Source organism: Suncus etruscus, chromosome 14 (assembly GCF_024139225.1).
Source record: "Suncus etruscus isolate mSunEtr1 chromosome 14, mSunEtr1.pri.cur, whole genome shotgun sequence".
Lineage (NCBI taxonomy): Eukaryota > Metazoa > Chordata > Mammalia > Eulipotyphla > Soricidae > Suncus > Suncus etruscus.
Window position 1 is genome coordinate 24722913 of NC_064861.1, and position 19718 is coordinate 24742630.

General features: G+C 49.5%; 4 protein-coding genes across 4 annotated transcripts; 2 read left to right on the top strand and 2 right to left on the bottom strand.

Moving 5' to 3' along the window:
• Nucleotides 1–161: 161 nt before the first annotated feature.
• On the bottom strand, nucleotides 162–1164 carry LOC126027046 (probable UDP-sugar transporter protein SLC35A4). The gene has a single exon (XM_049786029.1). It carries the CDS (start codon nucleotides 1140–1142, stop codon nucleotides 168–170), a length of 975 nt encoding a protein of 324 aa, XP_049641986.1. The 5' UTR covers nucleotides 1143–1164; the 3' UTR covers nucleotides 162–167.
• A 395-nt stretch (nucleotides 1165–1559) lies between these two features.
• LOC126028337 (SLC35A4 upstream open reading frame protein) lies at nucleotides 1560–3827 on the bottom strand. The gene is made up of 3 exons (XM_049787351.1): nucleotides 3738–3827; nucleotides 2560–2658; nucleotides 1560–1757 (listed from the first exon to the last, which is right to left on the bottom strand). Exons 1-3 carry the CDS (start codon nucleotides 3825–3827, stop codon nucleotides 1560–1562), a joined length of 387 nt encoding a protein of 128 aa, XP_049643308.1.
• A 160-nt stretch (nucleotides 3828–3987) lies between these two features.
• APBB3 (amyloid beta precursor protein binding family B member 3) lies at nucleotides 3988–11594 on the top strand. Its single transcript, XM_049786047.1, has 12 exons — nucleotides 3988–4273; nucleotides 4505–4668; nucleotides 4754–4830; nucleotides 5628–5685; nucleotides 5880–6026; nucleotides 6148–6277; nucleotides 6689–6828; nucleotides 6954–7035; nucleotides 7289–7372; nucleotides 7602–7717; nucleotides 7839–8030; nucleotides 11060–11594. The coding sequence occupies exons 1-12, from the start codon at nucleotides 4225–4227 to the stop codon at nucleotides 11294–11296; spliced, it is 1476 nt and encodes a 491-aa protein (XP_049642004.1). The 5' UTR covers nucleotides 3988–4224; the 3' UTR covers nucleotides 11297–11594.
• Nucleotides 11595–12442: 848 nt separating this feature from the next.
• On the top strand, nucleotides 12443–19180 carry SRA1 (steroid receptor RNA activator 1). The gene is made up of 5 exons (XM_049786034.1): nucleotides 12443–12545; nucleotides 12660–12785; nucleotides 16573–16778; nucleotides 18437–18545; nucleotides 18692–19180. Exons 1-5 carry the CDS (start codon nucleotides 12521–12523, stop codon nucleotides 18898–18900), a joined length of 675 nt encoding a protein of 224 aa, XP_049641991.1. The 5' UTR covers nucleotides 12443–12520; the 3' UTR covers nucleotides 18901–19180.
• Nucleotides 19181–19718: the final 538 nt, after the last annotated feature.

Consider the following 19718-nt stretch of genomic DNA (forward strand, 5'->3'; position numbering starts at 1 on the left):
TTTTGGGTTTTTCTACTAGGGAACCCTCATTCACTCACCTCCTCACCTCTTGAGACAGACTATTCTCACATCCCCAGCTTTTCTCACAAGGCACTTGTTACAGGGCTGATGCAGAGAGGGGAGACTAAATGATAAGAGGCAGAAGTCAGGGCAGAAGTGATCAGGGGCTAGCGGCTGCCATAGTAGAGATGCACAGCCAGGCCAATGAGCAGCGTGGCCAGGAAGAAGGCCGCAGTGAGCTGCAGTCGCAGCAGGGCTGCGGAGAGCACAGCATTGACCACTAGAGAGCAGGACACAACGAAGAGGCGTGTGATGCTACTGCCGTGCTTCATGATGGCTGACATGAGCAGTCCGTTCACGGCCTGGCTTAGCACCATGAGCACTGCCCAGCCTGAGAAACCCTCCAGGAGGCTTGGGCCTGGACTGCTGCCTGCGTACAGGCCGAGGTTCAGAAGCACACCAAAAGTGTAGAGGAAGAGGTTCTGAAGGGCCAAGGGCAGTCGCTGGCGCTTCATGATCAGTTCTGTATACACGGACGACAAACCAGAGATGATGCAATACAAGATGAGAAGCAGCAGTCCCAGGGGAGTGATGTGCAGGGGCATGGGGCTGGCAGCTCCTGCCTCGGTGGACCTAGGCAGGATGCTGCCAGGATCCTGGAGGCCCCCAGCTGCATAGCAGGCCCCTGCTGCCATAAGCAGCAGCAGGGCTAAGCCCTGTCGTGCAGAGAGGCGGCGCCGGAGGCAGAGACAGTAGAACAAGGCTGTGCTTCCAATCTTGAGATTGCTCAGCACCTGGTAGGTGCTGGGATCCATGTAGTGCTGCAGATAGATCACCAGGTTATTGTTCGCGCCATAGAGCAGAGCTGATAGTGCAAAGGGGGCAGCCAAGCGCCAGGGTGGAGGTCCCCGTGGCCATGTCTGCCAGCCCATCAGGAGGGAGAAGGAGCACAGGAGTAGCTTGGTCAGCTCCGTCAGCAGCACGGCCGAGGAAGGCTGGAAGGGCACGCGGCCTTCCACATGGCATAGAGCCAGCAACGGGGCATGGGCACCATACATGGTAGTGGACAGGAGTAGCATCAAGGTCCAGCGGGCCTGCCTGTGACGGCCCAGGCTTGGTCTACCCCCGTCCTCTACACTCATGCCCACACCAGACTCTGGGTGGTCTGTGTAGCTAGCAAGGAGGCAAAAAATACAGTAAGTAATGTGTTTGGAGGAAAGTCAAGTTATGGAGTCAGCTCCCAGGAGGGAAGAGCTGTGGCACATTGCCAGAGAGAACACTAAGGGCCAGTCACCTGCAAAAGCCAGTCAAAGCTGGAAAAGGACTGGTGGCCCTAGAGGCCGTAGACTTGGGGCGAGTCCCATGGATTAGGGAGGGAAAGCATCCTCGCTGCTTGCACTTTACACATTCTGCAAGGAGGGACAAGGATGAAGGCAGCAGGAAAGTTGGAATAAGCAAACGGGGTGACAGTGAGGGAAGCCAAATACGCCATGTGTAGTCGAAAGGCCTCCTCCGGAACAACCCAGCTGCTCATCTCACCGCCTTCATGAGATTCAGAGCTAGTCAGGACCCTTTCGCAGTGACTGCAGATAGTCCCTCAATGTCTTCTCCACATTGGGCACAGCATATGCCTGAGCTGCGTAGATGCCAGTGCAGGTACCCACGGCAAAACCCAATACAGCAGAGGCTCTCAGTTTGGCCACCACATAGCCAGCCAGGAAGCCCTTGAGGAATGGGGAGGACAAGAGCGAGCCATTCTGTGGAAGAAAACATAGGGCAACTCTGAGCAACTATCTTCCCATCTCTTTTCAGAAACTATTCAGGTTAGGCTTTGAGCATCCCCCACCTGCTTGCTTTGGAAAGCTAGTCTTCCTAAAGACCTTCTTCTTTTTTTTTTTTTCCGGGCCACACCCATTTGATGCTCAGGGGTTACTTCTGGCTAAGCGCTCAGAAATTGCCCCTGGCTTGGGGGAACCATATGGGAGGCCAGGGGATCGAACCGCAGTCACCATCTTTCCTTGGCTAGCTCTTGCAAGGCAGAGCTTACCTTACCTCTAGCGCCTTACCTCTAGCGCCACCTCGCCGGCCCCAACCCAAAGACCTTCTTAAGGAACCAAGGCAGAAAAAAAAAATCCAGGAGTCATGACTACACAATCTTAGCATTCTGGAATTGGAAGGCTCCAATCACAGAACCCGACTGCCACAGGCCAGAGAGATGTCCCGAGGAATATATCCCCTGACCGCTTCTCCAAGCTGTTTTAGCAAAGCTCCCATAAGACTGATGCCACAATGAACTGCTTTCACCCCTAACCTTCATCCTGCTACTTCCCACCATTGGGCTTTGCACACGCTACCTTGAACATTACCTCATCCCCTCTTCACCTGTTAAACTCTAAGACTCCAGTTCAAGTGTCAATTCTCAGGTTAGCTTTTCTTTGGGGTCACAGAGTAAACAGGGTCCTTAGTAACTGTTTGTTGAACTAATCTTTGCCACTGTGCCATCAAAACTGCACAGTATCCAGTCACTGTTGACAGGGGCAATGAGAAGGTTCATCTTACCTGACCCACACCACTGCTGACTTCGTCTTCCACGCGCCGCTGCAGGTGTTCTAACTGATTCTTGAGGAATGCCAGGTCCTTAAGCTTGGGCAGGGAATCCTAGGACAAGGGAGAAACTGGCTCTAGGGGACCGACCCAGCTTCATGGCTTGCTCAAATCTACCAGAGGCTAAAAAACTCAGCCTATAAAACCTCTTTGAGATGAGAGGTAAAGGCAGGCACTGTAAAGGGCAGAATTCACACAAGGGCCTGCAAGGGCAAGAAAGGTGGGATCAGGGGCCGGGCGGTGGCGCTAGAGGTAAGGTGCCTGCCTTGCCTGCGCTAGCCTAGGACGGACCGCGGTTCGATCCCCCGGCGTCCCATATGGTCCCCCAAGCCAGGAGCGACTTCTGAGCTCATAGCCAGGAGTAACCCCTGAGCGTCACCGGGTGTGGCCCAAAAACAAAAACAACAACAAAAAAAAAGAAAGGTGGGATCAGCAACAACGTCTTATGATTGCCAGGAATTTTATCAGACAGCAGGTAAGAGGAGGCAGAAAGACGACTAGGGAAAAGCTTTTTTCAACGAGGAAAACATTTTTGGGTTCAATATAAACCACCAAAAAGCAGTGACCAGTCTTGCTCATAGGGTCCTAAGGTCTAAACAGAAGTTCCCTGGACGTGTTGCTGAACTTCCTTACCAACGGTGAGTAATGATCTGAAGGCTTTCCCTTCCCCAGACAAGTTGGGAGCGATTCTGATTTCTGCCCGAGAGTGGCTCCCTTCGCAAGTCCCTCACCCCAACTCCAGGGCCATCCATCCCAAGCTGGACGCGTGGGGCGGGGAAGGGCAGCGAGAACTAATGAACTGAGATTCCGATTTCACCTTCGTATGAAATTCAGTGGATGAGCAAGGGAGTGGCCGAAGGGATGTGAATGTCCCGGGGGGTGGAAACTTTGGGGTTCGGGAACTTGAGTAGGGAAGTGTGTCCGAATGAAGGAACACCAACCTCACCCAAGTGGTCGGCCACTGCACTACACTATCCCGTGAGGCAGTCACCAAGTGCAAAAGTTTGTTTCTAGGAGAAACAAGGGGCAGCTCCGCTCCCGAGCCACTTCAGGGCCGACTCAGCCCAGAAGGAACATGAAGCGAACTCAAATGCCCCGAGAGACGGCAGGGCGCCTCCCTACAACACACTCACCTTGTCATCCGCCATCTTCCCCGCCGAAGTTACAGCGCAGTCGCAGGCGCAGGCGCAGTCCGCCTCTTTGGTGGCAGGCGTTGAGGCCATTTTCACTGAGGGCAAAAGTACTTCCGGGGCAACTTCAGGAAGGGCGGAAGCGCCCTCCTGCTCCCCGGGGACCCGGCGGTCGCGGCTCGGGCTTCGTGCGCGTGCGCACCATTCGGGTGCGGTGACGTCACTCGTGCGCAGCGAGTGCGTTCGCCGGTGCCGCCGATGAGCTCATAGTTGCGCGGTGATGTCAGTTTCGCTCTTACCGCGGCGCCTCCCTCGGAAGCTCGCAGCCAGTCGGGTTCCCGACGCTTGTTTACTCGCGCCGCTCCGAGGCGGGCCGAGCCGCTCGAAGCCGTCCCTTCTGCCCTGCGGACTCCGGCGAGGAGAGGCTGGGCTCGTAGGCGTCGCCGCTTAGAGGTCGAACTGGGCTGAGAGCGCTGGCCGGCCGAGGGAGATGCTGGGCAAGGATTACATGTTGGCCATCATTCTGGTCAACTGCGACGGTGTGCTCCCGGGACCCCTTGGGAAGCTCGTGGGCTGAGGGAAGGAGGGGAATGAGGAGGGAGCTCGAAAGGCCACTCCAAGGCTCCAAGTCCGGAACGGGGTACGTCTCGAGGTGACTAGTGACTTGGTTACTGGACCGAGACTGGACTCCTTTGGGATGGAGGGTTGTTACACTTGTTATTCCGAACCCCCTTCAGCCCAGTGTTTATTCTCATCCCATGCTCCTGTAGATGATTTGTGGGGAGACCAGAATCTGGAGGGGGAGACAGGTCTGCCTCCTGGCTGGAGGAAGATTCGCGATGCTGCTGGTACTTACTATTGGCACGTACCCAGCGGTAGCACCCAGTGGCAGCGCCCAACTTGGGAGCCCGGAGATGCAGAGGACCCGGGCGCGGTAGGTGAAGGAAGGGAAGAGGGGGCCTGAGTCTAAGTAAGAACCTAAGTCTGCTATTACACTAATCCCCCTCTTCTCTCTACAGAGGACTGAGGGGATTTGGGGATTTCGGCCCCCCAAGGGGAGATCTTTCTCCAGCCTAGAGAGCTCACTGGACCGAAGGTAACAGCACTAGGACAGGCAAAATGAAAAGCTTAGGGAGAGGTCTCCAGGCTGTCAGAGACAGCTGGACCCTGTCTGTTTTCCAGCCCGCATTCTGGAATCTGTCCCATGTTTGGAATTTTCTTTCTGTTCTTGGCACTGTCCCATGTACTTGCATTAGTATCTGCATGCAAGGCAAGCACTCTACCTCCTGCACTATTGCTACACCCCCCTTGAGTTTTTTCTCTTTCCAAGTGCTGTTCTGTGCTGTCTTCTTAGAGCTGATCTAACATATTTTAGAATTTGACTGTTCTAGGCGCTATCCGTGTAGATTTCATGTTTGTGTTTTAGAGTTTCTGGTCCACATTTTGAGTCCTTGTTTCTATTTACAACCTTTATTCTGCATTCCATGTTCAGAATTTTCCTTCAAATTCTAAGCCACACTTTCTTTTTTTTTTTTTTTTTTTGTGGTTTTTGGGTCACACCCGGCAGTGCTCAGGGGTTATTCCTGGCTCCAGGCTCAGAAATTGCTCCTGGCAGGCACGGGAGACCATATGGGGCGCCGGGATTCAAACCGATGACCTACTGCATGAAAGGCAAATGCCTTACCTCCATGCTATCTCTCCGGCCCCTAAGCCACACTTTCTTATATTTATTGAATATGTCCTGGACCCTGTCCTGCTGATTGTATATTTTGGGCACTATAATCAGTCTTATTCTACATCTTATGTCCACCATGTATTCTAAGCCTTGCCAGGCATTCCCTCTGGAATACTTGAAGAAAAGAACCTCTTACCATATCTGCTCTGTTCTAGTAGCTCTCTGACCTGGTATGGTGAGGAATCGTGCACCCAGAATATGGAGCCAGGAGCTAAGGTAGTGACTTGGACCCAAGAGTCAGCCTGAAGTATTGGGAGGATAGAAATGGGGGGAAGGTCAGGGCAGAGATTGGACAGAGCACTTGTGATCAAGGTGAGAGAGGAGGTATGGGAGGGTTAATATGTGTTGAAACTACGGCATTCCATTCTGCTCAACTCAAGGTCCTCTTCCTCCCCTTTCCCCCCAATAAGTGTTTTGCGGTTCGCTCTCTGGGCTGGGTGGAGGTACCTGAAGAGGACCTAGTACCAGGAAAGAGCAGCATCGCCGTCAATAACTGCATTCAGCAGCTGGCTCAAACCCGAAGCCGGACCCAGCCTCCAGATGGGGCCTGGGGTGAGGTGAGCTGATTGGCCCTCTAGGTGTTCGTAAAGGGCCCCTTCTGGGATTGTTTTCCCTGAATTGGCCTTTCCCCACCTTCGGTTATCTTCATCTGAGCCTGGCTTATCTCTGTCTTGGCAGGGCCAGAATATGCTAATGATCCTGAAGAAAGATGCCATGAGCCTGGTGAACCCCCTGGACCACAGTCTGATCCACTGTCAGCCTCTGGTGCACATCCGGGTGTGGGGTGTGGGCAGCTCCAAGGGCCGGTGAGGATCCTTCCACCAAGTGAGAGTTGCTCCTCCCCCCACCGTTGCCTGTGATCCCTCACCCCCAACAGATGCTGATCCCCTGTACTTGAACCCCTGGACACAGTTCTCCTGACATGGACCCAAACTCTGCCTCCCCTGCCTGGTCTAGTCCTGGTTGGGGAGGGTGGGCCCAGCTCAGCAGGGACGGATGGGGGAAGAGTCTGAGAGACAGGGCTGATTCTGTCCTGTGCTCCCACATGCTTCTGGAACAGTGACAGGTGAGTGACAATGGATGTCTTGAGCCCCAGCCCAGACCCTCTGTCATCCTTACTAGAGCCTTTACCTACCTTCCCAGTGTCCTGCAGGCTCCATGATCCCTGCTCCTACCAGCCTCTGTCCCGCTTCATCTTTGCCCTGCTTTATCCCTGTTCCAATCCCTCCATCTGTCCTTGCCAGAGACTTCGCTTTTGTGGCGGGGGACAAAGACAGCTGTATGCTCAAGTGCCATGTGTTTCGATGTGATGTTCCTGCCAAGGCCATTGCCAGTGCCCTGCATGGGCTTTGTGCCCAGGTAAGGGTCAGGAATGGGGCAGGGACATGGGCAGGGAGCTGGAACTGAAGATTCCAGGGTATAGTGGGCTTGTGTAGTGACAGTTGTGGCACCTCAGTTCTCTGCTCCCTGTGCCTGTGTTTTAGATCTTGTCTGAGCGAATAGGGGCCAGCGGTGGTTCTTGCTGCTCCCCAGACCCCATTTCCCCAGAAGACCTACCACGACAAGGTATGGCCAGAAAGCTGCTGCACTGTAGCCAACTGGCTACTTTGGTGCAAGATGAGGGGAGGTGTCCTGGTTATTTACTACTTCTCCAGAGACTCTGAGGTGCCCTGGCCCCATAGATCCTAAGACCTGAACCGGACAAGCATCTGTGGCCTTTCTTTTACTCTCTCCAGCTCTCTGGGAGGGTTGGAGAAATGAGAAAGAGAATGACAGAGACAGAAACAGAGAGAGAGGGAGACGTTTGTGTGTGTTTCAGTGGAACTTTTGGATGCAGTGAGCCAGACAGCTCAGAAGTATGAGGCACTCTACATGGGAACCCTGCCGGTCACCAAAGCCATGGGTGAGCACTAAATATATAGGCATGGGGCAGGGCGGACAGCCCTCTGCAGAGCGTCCCATGGGCCTCTGTGGTCTGAATGTCCCACCCTGGTCAACTCTGGATTCTAAGCTCAGCCTCATCTTTTCTGTTCTCATCACTCTTGAGTTACAAGTCATTGAGAAGGGGCTAGACACTACCTGCGGTCCCTTCTTTACATCTGGGAGATAGCATGATGTACATGTCCCTTCAGGCATGGACGTGCTGAATGAGGTCATCAGTACCCTCACCACACGAGGAGATCGGGAGACCTGGGTCCCCACCATGTTCAGTGTGTCTGACTCTCTCATGACTGCACGTCCTATTCAGGTACTCCAGACTGGGATCGGGAGAGGTGGTTGGGAATACTGAGAGGTCACTGCTGGTGTAGGCTAAGCTCAGTGGCTCTTGTTGGTGCTGATCTTTGGGTGACTAACTCTGGTGTGGGCAGGCCGAGGCTGGTTCGGAGGAGGAGCCACTGTGGCAGTGTCCTGTGCGCCTTGTGACCTTTATTGGTGTTGGCCGTGACCCACACACATTTGGCCTCATTGCTGACCTGGGCCGACAGAGCTTCCAGTGTGTAGCCTTCTGGTGCCAGCCCCACGCAGGGAGACTTTCAGAGGCGGTGCAGGCTGCTTGCATGGTGAGTTAAGGGTGTGATGGGTACATGGGCTTAAAACTGTCTGATACTATGTCTACCTGCCTATATTTACACACTGGAACTGGTGTGCCCTCTGGATGGAATGGCCATTGTCATTCTTTTTTTTTTTTTTTTTGTCTCATATGGTTTATATCCTGGCATGTGTGGGCATTTGAGTGTAGGACAATTTCTTTTTTTATTTTTTTTATTTTTTGTTTTTGGGCCACACCCAGCGGTGCTCAGGGGTTATTCCGGCTGTCTGCTCAGAAATAGCTCCTGGCAGGCACGGGGGACCATATGGGACACCGGGATTCGAACCAACCACCTTTGGTCCTGGATTGGCTGCTTGCAAGGCAAACGCCACTGTGCTATCTCACCGGGCCCGGACAATTTTATTTTGTAAGATGATGTCACTCATTCACCCAGGAAGTGAGTGTCAGCAAGAACCAGGTATACTTGACCCTGGAGTTCATTGGTTTGGGTATATAGTTATTGATCTTACTAACTACTTAGGGCAGAACAAAGGTGGTTCAGAAAGAAGATGTGTGGGGGCAAGAGCGATGGTGCCGCAACAGGGCCTTTGCCTTGTATGCGGCTGACCCAGGACGGACCACAGTTCGATCCCCTGGTGTCCCATATGGTCCCCTAAGCCAGGAGCAGTTTCTGAGTGCATAGCCAGGAGTAACCCCTGACCAGCACCAGATGTGGCCCAAAAGTTAAAAAAAAAAAAGGAGGGGGAGGGTGACGGAGTGATAGTGGTAAGGCATTTGCCTTGCACATGGCCAACACAGGATGGACCCCTGTTCGAATCCCAGCATCTCATATGGTCCCCCGAGCCTGCCAGGAGCGACTTTTGAGCACAGAGCCAGGAGTAAACCCTGAGCAGTGTCAGGTGTGGCACAAAAAAAAAAAAAAAAAAGAAAAGAAAATGTGGGGGCTAGAGCATTGGCGCAAGTGGTAGGGCATCTGCCTTGCATGCGCTAGCCTAGAACTAACTGCAGTTCGATCCCCCGACATCCCATATGGTCCTCCAAGACAGGAGTGATGATTTCTGAGTGCATAGGCAGGAGTAACCCCTGAGCATCACCAGGTGTGGCCCAAAAACCAAAAAAAAAAAAAAAAAAATGTGTACTCCATGGAGACAGGTTCAGAAAGTTTACCTGAATAGGTGATAACAGGTCTGGGGGTGTGGCTCAAGTGGTAGATCACTAGTCTTGCATGCCTTTGCCTCCATAATACCCCTGGGTGTGGCCTGGACAACAATTAAAAAAAACATGATTAAAAAAACTTAAGGACTGGAGAGAGAGTATAACATGTAGAGCACTTTCCTTTCACATGGTTGATCTGGGTTCTATCCCTGGCACCTCACATCTGCCTGCCTTCCTCCCTGGCCCAGCCCCATGTTCCGTGAGTACTACTGAGTATGGCTCCCAAACTAAAACCAGCTAGTTGAAGATCCAAAGAGGAAATTCAGTCAGATAAAGGGGCGTGGGGCAGAAGTATAGGGAATCCTAGGTGTGAAGCTGTGAATGTGGTTAGTGTCTTGAGTATCTGAAAGAAAAATATTCTGGAGCTGGAGAGATTGCTTAACAAGCTGGCATGTACAGGAAGCCTGGGTTCTATTCCTGTGTCATGATCCTCTGAACACCTGACTGAGAGTAGCCACAGAGTACTTCAGGGTGTGGCCAATAAAAGCCAAAAGGCAAAAAGAAAATAACATGTCTGGAGTGTCTAGGGGATGGAGTGAGAGTTGAGGCCAGAATGAATGGGGAAACCAGATTTTGGAAGAACTCGGGTTAGGGTAACATTAATTTATCCCTATTTCTTTTGAGCCATTGAAGAGGTTTGAATAAGGGTGAAGTCAAAGTGGGAGGATTAAAAGTCCGCTGAAATTATAGGAAGGGTCAAAGATTTGGAAGACCTAAGAGAAGTATTGGGAAGATCTATTTGGAGTTAGCAAGTGAGCACATCAAGTGATGTGGGCTGTTGATGAATGGGGTTTGGGCTATAGACCTGCTTGACCAAGGAATCCAAGGATTAGTTCATCCCAGTGAGAGATCAAGGAGTAAGCATGTGGTAGGTTTATTTATTTATTTATTATACTTGTTTTTTGGATCACACCCAGTGATGCTCAGGGGCTACCTCTGACTCTGCACTCAGGAATTAATCCCGGCAGTGTTCTGGGAACTATGGAATGCTAGGGTTCTAACCTGGGCTGGCAGTGTGCAAGGCAAGGACTCTACCTACTGCACTGTTGTTCCAGTTTCAACATGTTTAATAAGAACATAAGCTCTTAGGAATGAACCCTACTTCTACCTTTATTTTTGTTTTCTTTTTTTGTTTTTGGGTCACATCTGGCAGCACTCAAGGGCTACTCCTGGCTCTATGCTCAGAAATCGCCCCCAGCAGGCCCGGGGGACCAGATGGGATACCAGGATTCGAACCACCGTCCTTCTTGCATGCAAGGCAAAACACCCTATCTCCATGCTATCTCTCTGGCCCCTACTTCTACCTTTTTATTTTTAATTAAATTCTACCTTTTTTTTTGTTTTTGTTTTTGGTGACATTGATGAGTCATGTATTCTCTTTTGGGAGAACAGTTCTTTTTTATGAAATGGACACTCAGGCAAATAATACCTGAGAAGTGACTGGATTAAATTAAATGACAAAACTTTTGCTTTTGGTTTTGGAGTAATACAGGGGTGGGCTTATTCCTGACTTGGTGCTTGGGGTTCCCTTTCTAGTTCCATCTGGTGGTGCTTAGGGGGAAAGCCATGTGATGCTGGGATTGAGCCCGGGCCTCCTGCACACAAAGCTTGTGCTTGGCCCTTTGAACTACCTCTGGCTCCAGCAAGTTTTCATTACAGTATCCAGCCCTCCTAAATCCTCTATAATTGTCAAGTTTTGCTTTTGTTAGTGAGCTGCCTGGGAGTGTTGCAGCTGTGGTGACTGTCATGTCAGACTCAAGCCTTCCTGCAGAAGCTCTCAGAGCTTCGAAAGGAACTGGAGCCTTACATTCCTCTTCTCCCTAGGTGCAATACCAGAAGTGTCTTGTGGCCTCTGCAACTCGAGGCAAGGCCTGGGGTGCCCAGGCCCGTGCCCGCCTTCGGCTCAAGCGGACCAGCTCTGTGGACTCTCCAGGAGGTCCCCTGCCCCTCCCTTTGCTCAAAGGAGGGGTTGGGGGTACAGGGGCAGCCCCTCGCAAGCGGGGTGTCTTCTCTTTTCTTGATGCCTTCCGGCTGAAACCATCTTTGCTCCATATGTCCTAAGTTGAAGATTGGGGAAGAGACTCGGTGCATTTCCAGCTCTACCCCTTCATTCCCCAGGTCCTGTGGCCTCTCATTCCTTTTAGCCTTCTTTGCCTGTCCCTCAGACCTTTACCTATCCTCTATTTATTGCCCCATTTATTTATTAGACGACTGAAAGGCCCAACAGCACACCTAGACCCATGGCTTCTTTTCCCCTGGGTCCCTATGTACCTTGCCCCTGTCCAGCCTTGGACAGTTGGCTCTACCTCAGCAACACTTTATAGCAAAATGAGTACAAATAAAAAACCCTCAGACCTTACTGGGTGTGAGTATATTGGGCCTGGGACAGGATTGGTAAGGGGTTAACAGTCTATGGGAGATATTTGTGTCTGCTTGGTGATTGCCTGTGGACACATGGGAACATGGGTGTGATAGGAACTATATTTATGGAATGAATAAAAAATTTCCCAGGGCTTTTCTGTTCCAGGTATGGTCTGGTTATCAGAGTTTTAATAAAAAAGTTGGGGGGCCCCATCTTCTGAGACTTAGAAACGGTGGAGTATAAGAGTTAAATAAGATAGAAGATAATATTTAGTACAACTAAGAAATTTCAGTGTTGTGGGATTTCAGGAGAGACAATATTAAGCCTGATACTCATCTAAGTGATCCTATGCTTCCTAAAGTGACATGAGTGCTGAAGGAATTTTTTTTGTTGCCGCTTTTGGGCCACATCCAGCTGTGGTGGGGAACCATACCAGGGATTTAACCCGGATTGGCCACGTTCAAGACAAACGAACTTCCGGCTGTGCTATAACTAGCCCGAGTATTGAAGGAATTTTCACACCCACTTTAAAGATATAAATAAAGGAGGCAATGAAGGGGAAGTTCTAGGGGCTACACCCGGAGAAAAGCAAACGGGACGGAGCTTTCGGTGCTCCTGGGACTGGCCAAATAGCTCAGAGGGCTAGAACACAGGCGGGACTGACACTCGGGCTCAGTCCCTGGTAGCGTGGCACAGCGTAGTACCGCTAGTACTACTCAGAGTCCTGTAGATGTGCTATTCTCCCCACGTCCCCCCCACCCCCCTTGAGAATCAGCTGAGATGCAATCGCGAATCCCCCGGGAGCCCCTCGGTGGCTCCAGGCGCTTCCCAGTCGCGCAGCCAGTTTGGGGCGCTGTTGCAGCAGGCCGAGACGTGGCCGCCCCGGAACTGACGCGCTCCCCCGCTGCCGTGCGGAAGCGGAGATGGCGGAGCTGTATGTGAGGCCGGGTGAGCGCGCTCTGCCAGCTGGGGTCCCCGCGCGCAGGTCGGGGTGGGCGCCGCGCAAGGTCTGAGCCCTTCCGACCTTCGGGGCCTCTCTCACGTGTCCCCTCCCCTCCGCAGGCAACAAGGACCGCGGCTGGAACGACCCGCCCCAGTTCTCCTACGGGCTGCAGACCCAGGCCGGTGGGCCCAAGCGCACGCCCCTTACCAAGAGAGTCGCCGCTCCGCAGGATGGATCCCCCAGAGGTGCGTGGGAGCCGGCAGGGCCAGAGGAGCTTTCTCCTAACCTAGAGGATACATATCCTCTGGGAGTCTCGAGACTCGGGATTCGCAGGCCTTTATCTCGCTTAGGTTTTGGTGATTTTTTATTCGCATTCACTTCACATTTTGCTTCCAACCTGCTCTTTCTCCAGACTTTAACGGTAGTGGATCCACTGGTCTTCACTTGCACTTGGCCTTCAAAGAAGCATCTTAGCCTGAAGGTGCTAATCATGTAATCAGTTTTATCTCTTAATAACTAAAGGATCAGGCACCGTTTGAGGGTAAACTAGACGGTCTTAGCGTTCACTACATACTTTAGGAGCAAGGGTAGTCTGCAGCAGAATGAAACTGATGTGTTAGGTAAGTTAGGTGATCGAGGGCCAGGCGTTTAAGCTAAAATCTGATGAAAGCAAATCAGCAGATCAGGTGCAAGAGCATCTCAGACATTGGAAACAGCTGGTGCGAAGGTTGTCTTACAGACACATTGGCAAATTTAGCTAGTGGCTAGCTGAGAGGTGGACAGGGGTCAGTTTATAGTGAGTTTTGCAAAGCAAGATAAGTTAGTATAAAGTTGACAGCCATTGAAAAGTTGAAGTAGAGCCTTTTCCTCTGAGCATTTCTAATGGCAATAGGTGGGACTTTGGCCCAGAGAAAGCAGCTTAGATTTCACATTACTAATCACACACTGGGAACTCTACAGATGTATGGTAGAAATCATGGTTTCAGTATTTTATTGTTGGGTTTCTGGGGCATGTGGTGGTGCTCAGGGATCCTAATAGGGCTGGGGGACCAAACATGGTACCAGGTCATTGCTTGCAAGGCAAATGCCTTACTGGCACTAATACACTGGCCCTAAATCATCATGTCTTTAATTCCTTTTTGTTTTGGGGTCACACGATGGTCAGGTATCATTCCTTATAGTGGTCAGAAAACCATAAGGGGCTCTGCGGATCAAACCCCAGGCCAAGTGCCCTACTGCTTTGTAGGACCCTTAGGACCAAATCATGGTTTTTTAACTTTGGACCTTTGACATTTTGGGCCTGACAAATCTTTGTTGTAACCAACTATAATTACTATATATTACTATATATAAACTATATATATGTATACATACATACATACATATATATGTGTATATATACATACATATATATGTGTATATATATATAAACTATCAAGTTTACCCACCAGATGCCAGTAGCCCTAAACAACTCTGCCAAGTATCTCTAGACATTTGCTTTGGGGCAAAATCTTCTGAACTCAGTGTTCATGCATATTAATCATGTACTTCAAACTTTTAAGCAATCTTCCTGACCCATGATTTATATGGTTAAAAAATTATGTTTGCTGACATTGAAAACAGATTTTAGGAAAGTAGAAGACAAACTAAGAGTCATTCCATTAATGGACATATTTGACATACAAATGAATAAGACTCATATAAGACGAGTGTTTGAATAGAAATTAGCAAAGGCAACTATGAGTAAGAAAAAAAAATTAGGGGCCGGGAAGGTGGCGCTAGAGGTAAGGTGTCTGCCTTGCAAGCGCTAGCGTAGGACGGACCACGGTTCGATCCCCTGGCGTCCCATATGGTCCCCCCAAGCCAGGGCAATTTCTGAGCGCATAGCCAGGAGTAACCCCTGAGTGTCAAACGGTGTGGCCCAAAAACAAACAAACAAAAAAACAAACAAAAAAGAAAAAGAAAAAAATTAAAACTATGCTGGATCGATGCCCGCATTCTCCACCAAAAAACAAAACAAAAACTCTATGCTGGGAGAGTTAATTTTTATTCAAGGGCGACAGATGCTATTAGGGGTTAAGTTAGAGAAAAGGGATCATTACTTAGCCTTGACATGCAGTGTTCCTTTAGTAAGAGTAGTCTGTGGAATGTTGAGCACAAAAACATGATTTTGAAGAGAATGACTTTAGAGAACTCATTCAAGAAATTTGGCTATGCAGCATATGTGACAAGAAGCAGGGGCTGAGTGATGGTGCAAGCCATAAAGCATCTGCCTTGCGCACACTAGCCTAGGAAGGACCGCGGTTCAATCCTCTGCTGGCCTATATGGTCTCCCAAGCCAGGAGCGATCTCTGAGCTCAGAGCCAGGAGTAACCCCTAAATGTCACTGGGTGTGGCTGAAAAACAAAAACAAAAAAACAAAAAAGGCAGTATTAGAAGTGGGGCTGTGAAATAAGCAAGAGTGGCTTCTATTTTGGGAGGGTTTTGGGTCCACGTTCAGAAATCACTCATTGGCAGGCTAGAGGGACCATATGGCATATGGGATGCCAGGATTCGAACCACCGTCCCTCTGCATGCAAGGCAAATGTCCTACCTCCATGCTGTCTCTCTGGCCCTGGCTTCTGTTCTTTGAGCACAGTCAAGAATAAGTTCTGAGCACAACTTAGGTGAGAGGCACCACAACGGAAATAAGTAAGCAGTAGGGCGTTTGCCTTAGATGCCGAAGGATGGTGGTTTGAATCCCGGCATCCCATAAGTTCCCCCGAGCCTGCCAGGAGTGATTTCTGAGCGTAAAGCTGGAGGTAACCCCTGAGCGCTGCCAGGTGTGACCCAAAAACTGAAAACCAAAAAAAAAAAAAAAAAAAAGAAAAACACTATTATTTATTCCAAAGCCCCTGGTGGGTTTGGATTTCTTTCCATTTCAGTGACTGCTCATATTACTTTCTTCATTACTGGCATTACTAATCTGTTTATTATAATTTATCAGGACTTTTTCTCCTTTTTTAGACACTGATCTTTTCCTAGTACAATTCCTTCAGTTCTTTGAAGTTGCATTTGTCTCATTCAGTAATTCCTAACTCTGAGCACTTTTTTCCACACACTAATTTAGCAGCTGTTTGTATTCAAAATCATAAAATAGGCACTAATTATTTTGCAAACTCAGAACCTTAGTTCAGAGGTTAAGGAGTAACCTTAACCTAGTAGCCAGAGAGATAGTTCAAGGGGCTAAGGCACTTTTTTTTTTTTTTTGTTTTGGGTCACACCCGGTGGTGCTCAGGGGTTACTCCTGGCTGTCTGCTCAGAAATAGCTCCTGGCAGGCATGGGGGACCATATGGGACACCGGAATTCGAACCAACCACCTTTGGTCCTGGATCGGCTGCTTGCAAGGCAAACGCAGCTGTGCTATCTCTCCGGGCCCGGGGCTAAGGCACTTTTATTGCATGTGGTGGACTCTGGTTTGAGTCAGCATATAGTCCTCAGTGCTCCTCTAGGAGTAAGCCTTGGGCACTGCTATAACTGCTCCCTCCCCACACTGCATTTGTTAAATGTCCGCGTGGGGTAAAATAGGATAAACTAAAAGATATCACCTTAGAAGCGCTACCTTGGACACGTTTTGTCCTTCCCATTTTTTGGGGAGGAGGGGAACCTTTGGTGCTCAGGGGTAATTTCTGGCAGTCCTCAGTGGACCATTTGGGATGCTGGGGATTGAAACCGGGTCTGCATTGTGCTAGACAAAAGCCCTATCTGCTTTACTATCGTTGCTCTAGTCCCTCACATAGTTTTATTTGTGGCATGTTAAAGAATTTGGTAATGTTTGCCCATCTACCTTTATTAGAATTTAAGCCAAGTTCAAGAACTTTATCATTATGGCTACTACTCTGTACCACCTGCCTCGCACATTGTCTGGCAACCATCAAAAGGGATTTCATCTTTTGAAGGAATGCACTGTTTCAGAGAGTAGCTCTTCTTAGATAGGATGAAGTTAAGAGATGAGTTTACCAATGTCGATTGATCCCATCTTTGCTTTTCAGTCCCCCTCACCTCAGAGACTTCTGGAGCACCTCCCACGGGGCCTCCACCTCTTTCAAGTAAAACTTCCAAGCTTCCACCTGTGGGTGGCTGTCCTGCCTCCAGTGTGGAATCTATAAATTCCCCAGTCATTGAGCATGAGACTGTGCTGGAAGATGTACTGAGACCTTTGGAACAGGCATTGGAAGCTTGTCGCGGTCAGACAAAGGTAAGCCCAGAGAAAGGTAAGCCCTGGAACAACAGTAGATAGCATGGAGGTAGGGTGTTTGCCTTGCATGCATGCAGGCAGATCTCCTGTCCCAAGAGATGAAGGTATTGCTCCCAGATGCTCCCAAGAGCCTACTCTTGGTTTCTCTGAGTTCTATCCTTTAGCTGTTTTGCATAGATTCCTTCAGAATCTCCTACGGACTGTTTAGAAAATGAACACAGAATTTCAAGGGGCTCATAGGACTTGACAACAGTGGTCACTGCAAAAACACTGTAGAAAAAAAGTTGAAATGCACTCTTTAGTGAGGAGGACCTTTGCCCATTACCTCTGTTCCTTCTAAGGCCCCAGTCCCCCCAACTTGGTTCTCTTCAGATTTGTTTAAGATCCCTGGAGACAAGGAAACTGAGGAATCCCAAAAAAAAGTAAAATTCTTCAAGTAATTTTCACCTCTTATCTGTAAAGTAGCACAAGAGAATGAGTTTCTGAAGGTTTGAGAAACAACATTATGTATTTTTTTTTTTTTTTTGGGTCACACCTGGCAGTGCTCAGGGGTGACTCCTGGCTCTACGCTCAGAAATCGCTCCTGGCAGGCTCGGGGAACCATATGGAATGCCGGGATTCGAACCATAGACCTTCTGCATGCAAGGCAAATGCCTTTACCTCCATGCTCTCTCTGGTCCTTTATTTTATTTTATTTTTATCTTTCTTAAAAGACCTAGATTGGGGGTGGGGGTGAGAGAGCACAGTGGTAGGGTGTTTGCCTTGCATGCAGCCAAATCAGATGAATGGTGGCTTGAATCCTGGCATCCTATATGGTCCCGTGCCTGCCAGGAGCAATTTCTGAGTGCAGAATCAGGAGTAACCCCTGAGCACTGCCCAGTTTGACTCCAAAAAAAAAAAAAAAAAGACCTAGATTGGCTCCAGAGTACTTGCCTTGCATGCAGCCTGCCTGGGTTCAGTCCTTGGTATCTCAGATAGTCCCCCAAACCTGCCAGTAGTAACTATCCTGAGCACTGCCTGGTATGTGCCTGCTACCCTCAAAAGATCTATAGATGCATGTGTCTCCCCCATCCCCCATTCCAAGTGGTGCTCAGGGAAACCATATATGGCTGTGTGCAAAGCAATTGCCTTAACTTCTGTATCTCTTTTTTTTTTTGATTTTTGGGCCACACCCGGCGGTGCTCAGGGGTTACTCCTGGCTGCCTGCTCAGAAATAGCTCCTGCCAGGCACAGGGGACCATCTGGGACACCGGGATTCGAACCAACCACCTTTGGTCCTGGATCGGCTGCTTGCAAGGCAAACGCAGCTGTGCTATCTCTCCGGGCCCAACTTCTGTATCTCTTAGCTCTAGGCCTCCAATATATAGATATATTTGGGGGGGTGTCACACCTGATGTTGCTTAGGGTTTATCCTTGGCTTTACACTTAAGAATCACTTCTAGTGGTGGGCTTGGGGAACCATATGTGTACTGGATATCAGTATTGGGTACTGCACATCAGTCAAGTGCCCTAATCACTATACGTATAACTGCTCTGGCCCCGATCCTTTTTTATAGATTTCCAAGTGGTTCCTCAGAACTCTTAAGGTTAATTGTGAGGTTTCTGGGTCATAGAATACAGGTTTTACCAACTGATGGAGTCGGGTTTTCCTATCTCAGAAGCAGGTATGTGATGACATCAGCCGACGCCTGACTCTGCTGCAGGAACAGTGGGTTGCAGGGAAACTCTCAGCACCTGTGAAGAAGAGGATGTCCCTGCTGGTGCAAGGTGTGGCTTGGTCCTTTTTTGCAGCTCATAGCCTTGTTCTGTGATTGGCACAGTTGGGACAGGTGTTGGATATCGTAGGTAGAGAGGGAAGGAAGGGCACTTGCTTCTTCCTCTGGGCTGCAAGCTCACATCCTTTTTTTCCTCAGAGCTTTCGAGTCATCGATGGGATGCTGCAGATGACATCCACCGCTCACTTATGGTGGATCATGTGACTGAGGTCAGTCAGTGGATGGTAGGAGTTAAAAGATTAATTGCAGAAAAGAAGAGTCTGTCTTCAGAGGAGACCAATGAAGAGAAACCTACTGCCATAGCTGAAGAAAACGAGACCATACCAGGTGTCCAGCAGGCTTTGTAAACTTGGAAGTTCACCATATTCACAACACACCATCTTCTTTGCCTTGGCATAGGAGCCTTCTTTCACTTGACGCTCATATTAAACCTGCCAGGGCTCTTACTCATCTTTGGGGAAAGAGGCCACACCTGGCCATAGGGAGGTCTCATTCCCAAAACACACATTTCAATAAAATTAATGACAGGCCCTGGCTTAAGAGAGATGTAACCCTTCCTGTGCCATACTGGTTTCTTCTGCTCTACATATACCTTATAAACCTGTTCTTCCACTTGTCTTAAAGGCATGACCAGATTACAGTTTGTTACTTTCCCATAAATTAGTCTTCAAAAGCATATCTCTCGCTGGGCTGAGTAGTCTGAACTTGGGTTTCAATTCAGCATGTAAACTGAGGCTCCAGTTATCCTGGGATGATTTTGCACTCAAGACAATTCCCTTATTTGTATGTGTCACTTTGGAATTCTGCCAGCAGTACAGAGATTAGAGCCAAACTGTAAAAACAGCGAAAAAAGACCCAGATTCCTGATATGACATTATTACTCTTATTTTCTGAGTGAAGGGTGGGTAGGTTCATGATTCCGACATACCAACAAGCTGCTCCCTAACTTTCCTTCTAACCCTCTAAAAACAATCAGGTGGAAGGGGCCAGGGAAGTTTGTATAATGCTGAGAGGGCACAGGTTTTCCGTAATGAATGAAGGGTTGATACTTATAGGCAGAAAATAGAAAATGCAAAGACAGAGTGGAGAAGTTTGAAGATTGGGCAGTGCCACTTTTTTTCCTGTTTTGGAAATAGGGAGGGACTGCTGGTTTCATTCTAGGAAT